General features: G+C 44.0%; 1 protein-coding gene across 1 annotated transcript in view; it reads right to left on the bottom strand.

Annotated features, from left to right (window-relative positions):
* LOC146988329 (uncharacterized) overlaps positions 1-9,327 on the bottom strand; it is a 14,237-nt gene extending 4,910 nt beyond the window's left edge. Inside the window, exons 1-3 of the mRNA XM_085773516.1 lie at positions 7,684-9,327; positions 4,576-4,760; positions 530-674 (exon numbers count right to left, since the gene is read on the bottom strand). Coding sequence (XP_085629642.1) covers positions 530-674; positions 4,576-4,760; positions 7,684-9,321 — 1,968 coding nt within the window. The 5' untranslated portion in view covers positions 9,322-9,327. The remainder of the gene's footprint in view (positions 1-529; positions 675-4,575; positions 4,761-7,683) is intronic.
* Positions 9,328-9,826: the final 499 nt, after the last annotated feature.

Below are 9,826 nucleotides of genomic sequence, written 5' to 3'. Positions count from 1 at the left end.
CTACTGGCACATTGACGTAGAAATGGTCAGAGACAACACAACAAATCTGAGATTTCACACTGAATCATTATTAACATGTCACCAGATAGTAAATTGCAGTGTATATTAAAGAAAGTCGTATTGATCAATTATAAAACATTGATAATTTCCTGCCATGATGTGGCATAGTTATGTTTGGACTGGGTTGAAGGGAAATATATAGAAGCCCTAGTGGTCATAAACTCATCCCTTTCCCCCCCTTTGTTTTCCTGTGTTAATTTCCTTTGTTTTCTCAAGTTATTCATCTCATTATGATGAGATAACATTTTTTTCCCCAAGTTCTGATGTGAGGGACAGACCATGTAGGAAATAGTTACTATACATGTTGACAGTAAGTCAGACTGAATGCAGTCAGGAGGAGCTGTAAACACTGTAAATTCTCAGGTTGTGTCCTGGACATGGTGTGTAAGTCTGTGGACTAAGCCTTCCTCTGACAGTCTGACAGAGATCGACTGTGACAGTACCTGATCAAAGCTCTACAGACACTCACTTTGAAGTCATCAGGGACGAGGAGTTTTGAAGTCCTGAGAAAGTTGAGTATGTAGCGGAACATGTGGCCATCTCGATCAATGAAGTAGTGCTGCTTCAGACTGTCCAGCACTATTGGCTCCGTTCCGTCAAACAGCCGGCCGATCCTGCCACAAACAACAGAGAGGATCCTCATTAAACACCAGGCCACTGGAGTGGAGGCTGTCCTCTCCCGTCATGTACTGCAGCAGCTCAGTGACACTGGTGACACTTGACAATTTCTTTTAAAGTGTTGCTTCAAGATATCCACATAACCCAAACAGCACTTCAATCAGTTGTTGTTGTAACTTTTCTGACAGACATTGGTTCCTATAATTCCCTGCTGTATTGTGACAGTCATGTCATAGAGGTTGGTGGAAGTGTGGATTTTCTTACACAACACTCTTTGGTGTGTATGACTAAAGCTAAAAACAAAACAAAAACAAAACTGGTTCACTGCCACCCAGTTTACAAATGAATGCAGTTTACATTCTGTAGATTTTCTATTTGAATTTTGTATTTAATTGACAAAGAAGAGCGATATTTAGAAACATAAAGAATACACATAAACTCTGGAAATGTAACTGACTTTAAAACAAACAATACGCATATTTAAAAGCAAATAAAAAAAACATAGGGGCTGAATGATCACTGATGACACAAATCGGACTGTGGTGACAAACTAAAGAACAGGAGGATACTTCACTGAATGTTTGTTTTAATGTTGCAAGATATATTAAAATACAAATAAAATATGTAATTCATAACTCTTGGATTTAAATATCAACGGGGTAGGTAGACTTTAAAGATCAGGCCTTAGACAATGCATATAAAACCACCAACTCCACAACTTATTAAAGATTGATTATACTTATACAGCAAAACTAAAATGAGGGTTAGCAATGTCGAATCAGCAAGAATGTTCAACTCCTGGGACTGGGGCCTCTCTGGGTGGAGTAAAGGAAACCCCTGTAACAGAAAGCAAATGGAAGAAGTATGACAAAAGTCCCATCGACCACTATTCAGTAGTAAAGGTCACTACAGACCAACTTGATAGATAAACTTTAAATAAAAGTGTAAGTATGTAAGTGAGTTTAAGTTGGCATTGGCACAAAGAAAATGAGGTGATGCCCAAACTAAAACAGAACACTTACATCATGATGGTCAATGTAATGTGCCAACCAAAACTATGGGATGTAAAAGACTTGTGTTCCAGAGTGTATAATATTAAGTCTAAAATAAGGATATGCACCAGTGGAGTGAACAGGAGTTAGGACCACTGCCAGTTATACCGTTTGTAGCCTACTCACACAGATCTTTCTGCTATATAAAAACGCAACATCCAGCATCCATACTGGTAGATCCAAAAACCAATGGTAATGTATATGTAATGCAACCTGACATTATTCTCATGCCTGATGCAGATATTGCACAACACAGTGACTGATGATTTGATGAATGAATATGTGTGCCAATCCTTTACTTGTGAGTGAAAAGCACCACTGGCCTGCAAGCTTATTACTGTAATATACAAAGAGTACTTGATAAAGGGCACTGAGATATCAATTGAAGAGTATTAAATGTTCGTGGTAACACTTTCTGCATTTGCTTGGTGCACGAATCACATGTGATCTATGAAGAGCAATTGCACAAATGACAACAGGTGCAAACAGCAGTATTTAGATGAGAGTTTGGACAGAAAGCAGGACGGCTGCAAGCACAACATGAGGGAAGAGATGTCTCTAACCAGTGCAGCAGCAAGTGCAGCCCGCTACATTGATGAGGAGTTGCTGCAAGAACAAAAAATCTGTTTGTGGTACACAGGAGGCTGTCGATGGCACAGGGGATCAACATGAAGGAGCGAAGGAGCTGTCCAGTGCTGATGGTGCTGCTGTGCTTCAGTGAGTGGTGGGGAGTTGTCTGTAGTCTTGACAGATTCAACTTCTTCTTAATGCTTATCTCATCTCTCCAAAGAGCAGTGTTCAGATTCGGTTTAGTTTCTGTGGGTCACACCCCTGTTTGCTGATGTTCCTTCTCAGGCAAAGCTTCAATACTGTGCAAATCCACACAAATGTCATCACCTTTAACAGCAGGGTGAGAAACACAAAGTGGCGCCCTGTGGTATTGGAGTGCTTGGAGAGGACTGCTAACGCACAGATTATAGAAAAGTAAACAGAACAAGACCTGGCTGTTAACCTTTCCAAAGGATGGAAGATTGTGTAGATGTTGTGTTGAGGGAGCCAGAGGATTTTGGTACCTATAACAGAAAGAGCGAAGCACATCTTTGAGTTTATCACTCAGACTACACTAGTCCAAATACTTTTTTGGTCGGTACAGTCTGCATCCTCACACCAGATGCTTCTAACATACACATCAATACCACACTAGAGTTTGATTCGTAAAAAACTTCTAACACTTTGACGCCTATCTCTATGACGCATTATAACCATAAATGATCATAATGCTTTATAACAATAATCACAACAGTTATAATGCTCCATAATGTGTTATGCTTATTGTTATAAAGCCTTATGATAATTTATGAGTGTTTATATCTATAGTTATACAGTGCTATATAACTGCATTACAACTAATTATAAGTATGGTTATAATGCGTTATAGAGATAGTATTGAAGTTATGTTACATCTGTGATATTTATGACTAGACTAACTAACTCCCAGAGTATAAAGACAGTATATAGCTTTACATTAGCGAGTACTTTGAGATACAGAGGAGCTGTACATGAGCTACAACTCATAACCTCCACTGTGCCTCTCCATGATCAGATCCATTAACTAGCACTGGCTATCTGCTGAGGCTAGCTAACGATAACATCGGCAACTTGAGGTAAAACCACAAACGTCACTCACCTGTGAACCACTGAGCATTTACCGTCACAGTCCCGGGGTCTGGTCCTGTTTTCTCTGCTCCTCGCACAGTTAATGTATGGTATAAAAATGAGTGAATCGACATCCTCTAAATCTCAGTGTAATAGCTGGTGCAAAAGGTGCAGTGAGCACATTCACTGCGCAACCAGCCAATCTTTATTCAGTCTGATGGAAAAAGTTGGATATTATGAATAAATATGAATAAATGTACAAATTAGAGGGAAGACCTGGTAAAATCTCCTTCAGGTGTTTAGTTTTAAAGGGGAACTATGCAAGTCTGGTCACTTTTCCTCTTTGTTGCTAACCCTCTTCCCACCCATGTGCATTTGTTTTCAACAAAGCCTGCGAGAAAGCAATCAATAGAGCAGTGGATAACATTATCATAAACGCGTTACGATGTGTATATTTATGTAGTCTTATCTTGTCATAAACAAGAGATTACGAGTAACGGCATGTAATCAGACAAGATCTTATAAGGTTGGTTTTCAGCCAAGAGACGCTAGGTGGAAGGCAGAGACCCTCCATTCTCCCTGGAACAAGTTACAAGTCATTTATTTACCATCACTATTACTCCAAAGCTGTTTAATTAAAATAAAAATGTAGCAGAGTTAGGTACAAATCTTGCATAGTTCCTCTTTAAGGTTTTAGAGGTTGTTGGGTAAAGCCTGAACTGGAGTCATATTGTTTTCAGCTTGTCCATCTGCTCAGCTCATTCTAGTGGACATGACATCTCATTTACACCTTGGCAGGAATGAAGCTTAGTGAAAGTTCAGTCAGAACAGACTGTCTCTTTGAGCATGCAGATAGTCACCAACCAATTTTGTATTAGTCTGTCCTTATTAGTCTGTCCTGATTGAACTTCTGAAAATTTGGCAAATACATTCACAACGGTTGAAAGAGGACCTTTGTGGTCAAAGATCAAAGATCAAGGCTCTCTGTGATCTCTCCAACGCCTTGAGGACATTTCTTAAAAACATAAATCTGGATTCACGGACCAGCTGAATAGATTTCGGAGGTTTTGCCCTTGTGAATGCAACATTGCCAACACCTTAAATGAATTTCTACAGCAGTGATGTAACCTAAAACTACCATGAGGAGGGCATTCTATTTTTCGTGGTGTGTCGTCACTGTGTCTCTCACCGTGACTCTGGGTACTTGGTGAGTGTGGCCAGGCTGCTGGTGTACATGTGACCTCCCACATCGATGTGGACAGGTGCGTTGGTTTTGGTGAGCTGGGCTGGTTTGGGGATGCCGGCAGAGCCCAGAGGAGACATGGGAGACACAGAGACCAGCTGTTGACTGGACATGCTGCTGCTCAGGCTGTCCTGGATCACAAAACAAAAACACACACACACACAAACAGTGGCATTACTACCAGTATACAAAGCAGTAGTGCTTTTGTCCCATCAGACATTTAAATTTGTTCATTTGTTAGAGATGTCTCATGCCTGGGCCAGAATCACTGCTGGTGTTTTAGTGGGAACTGTGAGAGTGTAACACCTCAACACAGGCACTTCCCCAACATGGTAGAGACACAAGTATGAGAGACCAGCTTCTCATTTAAGACTGAACTCCCACGGACAAACCAGAGTATCCATCCCAGCTTAGGTTACAAACACTCGCTAGTGGCTTTGGTCTCAATGAAGGGATCAAAGGAGAAAGTCAGGTGACTTTAAAGACCTCAGAGATCTAAGTCCAGCATGTTCACACAAGAGACCTGGGGCCAGTTTCAGAAAAACAGACTTTGACTATGTACCTTAGTCCTTCAGTTTTTCTGATATGTTCCTAGGTTTCACTTAAAAATCTTTGCCATATAGTCTTAGGAGTAGGTTTGTTACCTTTAATTGTCGGTGCAAACTATAATTAGAATCCAACAACTCCAAAATGCTCTGGTGGACAAGTTGTGTCCTGCACATTCACCACGCTATGAGATAATAACGGAACGTTACCAGACAGAGTTGTTTTCGAGGCAAATGCAGAGACTACTTGCCGAAAAACTGCCCCTGACGGAAATGAGCATCAGCGGTTTTGCATAAATTTACCTCGAAAACAACTCTGTCTCGTAACGTTCCGTTATTATCTCATAGCGTGGTGAATGTGCAGGTCACAACTTGTCCACAAGAGCGTTTGTTGTTGGATTGTGTATTTGATGAGGAAACCAAGAAATCCCATTAGCGTCTGTAGCATAGCTCTGAGCAGCTTACGGCTCTGCTGGGTTTGGGTCTTTGTCTCACTTGTAAAAGTTAATGATAGAGTTTTACTCACATAGACCTTCCTCACTGTGTCCGTCCACTCAGTTTCTGACTGTTGGTAGTTCAGATATAACCTCCTACAGGTTTCTCAAGGTTTTGAGAGGCTCAACCATCACCATCATTAACTACCAGCTAATCCAAAACATGCCCATCCCCCTGTCACTCAAAGAGGCCACACCCATAGTTATGCAGAACTATCCTAAGCCTTAATAAAATGAAAAATTTGTTTTATAAAAGTTATGAAGGAGGAAATAAATAATAAACACCAAAACTGTTTTAGAACCAGGCCGTATGCAGCTCTCTTCACGACAACACAAATAGAGGTTGACATTTATTACTGTGGCAGGTCCTGTTACTCTGATGTCTTCATACCTTCATCATGCCTCCGTAACGCCCTGGGAACTATATTCGAGGGCGAATGCAATGAAAACAAATCAACATGTTGCACCGTAAGTAGCCTGGAGACATAAATAGCTCTAGGCTGGAACATGAAACATAACAATTTTTGAATGAAACAAAATCCTTCACTGGTCGCTTGTCATAAATAGAGGTGCTTTAAAGTCTTTGGAAAATACTAGCTTTAGATGTCAAAAAAACATCTAGATATAAAGACCTATCCCTTGTAAAAAGCATCCACCTTTTATTTATTTTTTATTTTAATGTTTATTTTGCAGGGACGATACATACAACATTGCCACAAAGAATGAAAAATGCGATGCATACAAGACGTCTAGCTTCAGCTAATTTGCAGTCTTTGTCCCTGGTCCCTTGTGTGCAGCATGGACAGAAAAACCTCACTTCTGTTACTTCCACCCAGTTCACATCTTTTTATTACATATTAACTAACTGTTACATTAAATCAACTTATTTCAACCTTACATAAGGTACATTACAACATGCAGTCAGATCTGTGTGTCAGTGAGAAAGACAGAGACCACTGCACAGATGATGCACGTGTGTAGATTTCTGTTTGATAAGAGACAACAAGCACTCTTTACCCTGCAGCCATTACTATAATGGACGATGGGTAAATTCATCAGCAGGTGTAGTTACCAATGGCAACAGAGAGACAGTCCCAATGAGAAACCACTGCAGTTTGTCCTCCTGCAGAAAGTCTACCACCTGTGTGTTTAGGTGATTAATTTATTGTAATGAAGTGGAATTGTTTGGTAGATTGTTTAGTTGATTGATTAGAGTTCTGAACAAAATATTCTATAAGAGTCTAATTTGGTCTTTTCAGAGGTCAGAGTCGTGGCTTTAACTAACACTGCACACTGTCCATACACATCACATCACTGAACATCTTATAAAATAGATCACAAGATCAACTCTTCTTCATCGAGTATAGGCTTCTTTTTTTATTATTTAATAATTAAAAATGGATAAATAAAAGAATTAATGAGTGCCTACACACACACACACACACACACACACACACACACACACACACACACACACACACACACACACACACACACACACATATGTGTGTGTGTGTGTGTGTGTGTGTGTGTGTGTGTGTGTGTGTGTGTGTGTGTAAAGAGTTAGGGTCAACTACATAAATTGAATCAATCTTAACTTTTTGTATTGTCTCGTGGTATGGCAATTTAACAGTGCAGAATAAAAAGCGGATGCAAGACATTGCACGGCCAGTAAAATAATCAGCTTTGACTGACATCCAGGGTCGAGCCCTGAAAAAGGCACAGTAGCCTACTCCTTTTCTAGTTGATTCATTTATACGACTGTCTATTGGTATGATTGTTATTGTTGTTTTTTGATTGTTGTCTCCATACTCTGCAAAACGAATTTCGCTGCTGTGGGACAAAACAAATTGACTCTGACTCTGACTCAATAAATAAATAAATAAATAATATACACATTTTGCTGCTGATTCCTCAGAGATCAGTGATAGCCTACTTTCTAACCATCTCTTCACATTGTGTCGCTCACACTTTCTGCGCACTTGCAGTAACACATCCAGGCTCCTGTGTCCTACCTGTGAGGGGGGGAACCTGGCTGCGGGCTCTAGTAAATGTGGCTCCGCAGCTCGCGCGGGCGCTGACTCGCGCTCGGTCCGGTCCATCGGCGACTCCGCGCGTGTCTCGGGGCGCACGCAGAGTTTCTTGGCGAACGGAGCCCCCCCCGGCTGCTCCTCGGTGCTGACCCTCCTCCCCGCCGCCGCTGCTGCTGCTGCGGTGTGTGTGTCTGTTGTTGTTGTCGTTGTCGTTGTTGTCGTCGCTGCAGCAGCTGCCGTCGTTGTCCGCTTCAGGTCCTTGCAGTCCGTCGCTCTGCTCAGGTACGGGATCACCAGCTGGAGGTGGGACTGCGCGTGACCGTTGGCCGTTTCCGAGGCAACGTAAAGCGTCGCAGCAGACTTGTTGGAGCCCGAGGCGCCCACTATGCTGTTTAGCGTCGCTATGGAGACGGCGCCTATGCAGTGGTTGGTGTACGTCTTGGAGAGCTTGGCGGCGCGAGACAACATCTGCATCCTCGTGCCCAACAGGTTCTTACCGATCGCTTTGTTCTCGTACCACGTCACGTCGCTCGCGCAGCAGTGGTCCCGCGGCCGCTGGAAGAAGGCTCTGCACAGCGGGTTCCGTTTGGACAGGTACCGGACGAAGCTGGCGTAGGGACACTGCTCCGTGCCCGTCTCGTACATCCGCGGCAGCGTGTCCTCCTCCGAGTCCGGACGCTTCTTGGTCCAGGTGCTGGAGCGGGACTTGTGGTACGGTCCCAGAGACTTGAAATACACAAACTTTCTCCCGTCCTCGTCCACGGCCAGGCCGAACGAGTCCTCCTCCAACTCCCGCTGGTTCTCCCGGCCCCTGGTGCAGAAATACATGCAGGTCTCGAACCAGACTTTGTTGAGCAGTCCGAACGGCGTGTCGGTGTTCAGAACCGAGGACTCGTAGAGTTTCCGCAAGTCTGGTCGCGTGATGGCTTGTTTCTGCACCACGGGACCGGCGCCCTGCTCCTCCAGCCTGCGTATGACCGCGGCCAGGGTCAGGTTGGCGCTGCGCAGCTCGGGGTCCTTGGTGAGGTCCAAAGTGCGGCAGTAAGGGGGCTCGTTCAGGTACCGGTTCAGCGAGCTCCGGATGCTGATGAGGGACGACTTGCTGTACAACTGTCCACTTTTGGAGCGCGCCTCCGCGTAAAAAGAGCGCAGCACCGCGCAGAGCGCCTCCTTGTCCAGAGTTTCAAAGTCCGGACTTTGGGCTTTCTCGCTCAGGTACTCCCTGAAGATCCTCACAGCGTACCGGGTGGCCAGGCGCGTGTTCTCGCTCAGCCTGTTCCGATCTGACCGCTGAAGATCCCCCTCAAGGTGAGGGTCCAGCCCGGCGGGGATGCTGCCGCTGAAGGGGTCCGCCTCCTCCTCCTCATCCTCCCGGTCCATACTCCCCATAACGACCGCTTGTGGATCCGCGGCAGAACCGCTGTATTCCAGCACTGTGCTGCCCGACTTCCACTCCAGTTCCACACCATCTCCGTCGGACTCATCGTCCTCCTCCTCTCCGGTGATCTGGACCTCCTGGATCTCATCTTCATCTTCCTCCTTGTCATCCTCATCCCAGCTCCTCTCGGGGCAGCTCATCTGCTCCTGCTCTGTGTCTCCGCTGGCAGGCATTCTCGCCATATTGCGGTCTGTGAAGCAGTCCTCAGGCAGTGCGCATGCGCTATATTGGACCGCAGCGCTGAAAGCCTTTTGTGTTTAAGTGACCTTCAGCCGTGCACGCGCTTTTTAAGGTACAGGGAGCGAGCGCAGCGGGAGGGTAAATTTGGAAGCGCGCTCCTTGTCAAAAAGCTGCAGTATTGGACTGAATATGGGACCAGCGTGAGCAGTGATGTGGTGGATGAAAGAACTGCTGGACGAACCCGTTCACCACCATCACTTTTATGTGACTCTGACTCTGAATGTGCTGAGGGAATAAATCACGTTATGAGGAATTTCACCTTTTTATTGCTTGTTTTAATAGGCTAGTTGTTTGTGTGAGTATCATCATACTGACTCAAGTCTGGTTAATATCTAACACAGCATTGTGTTGGGCACGTTTGTGTCATCATACACACTGCATGTGCAGATTGGGACTTGTAATACAAGTACTGTTTCATCAAAACAAACAAATATAATGTAAAACTCA

Source organism: Trachurus japonicus, chromosome 4 (genome assembly GCF_045865225.1).
Source record: "Trachurus japonicus isolate A0001 chromosome 4, Traja_1.0".
NCBI classification, from domain to species: Eukaryota; Metazoa; Chordata; class Actinopteri; order Carangiformes; family Carangidae; genus Trachurus; species Trachurus japonicus.
This window is presented reverse-complemented; position numbering and strand designations above follow the sequence as displayed.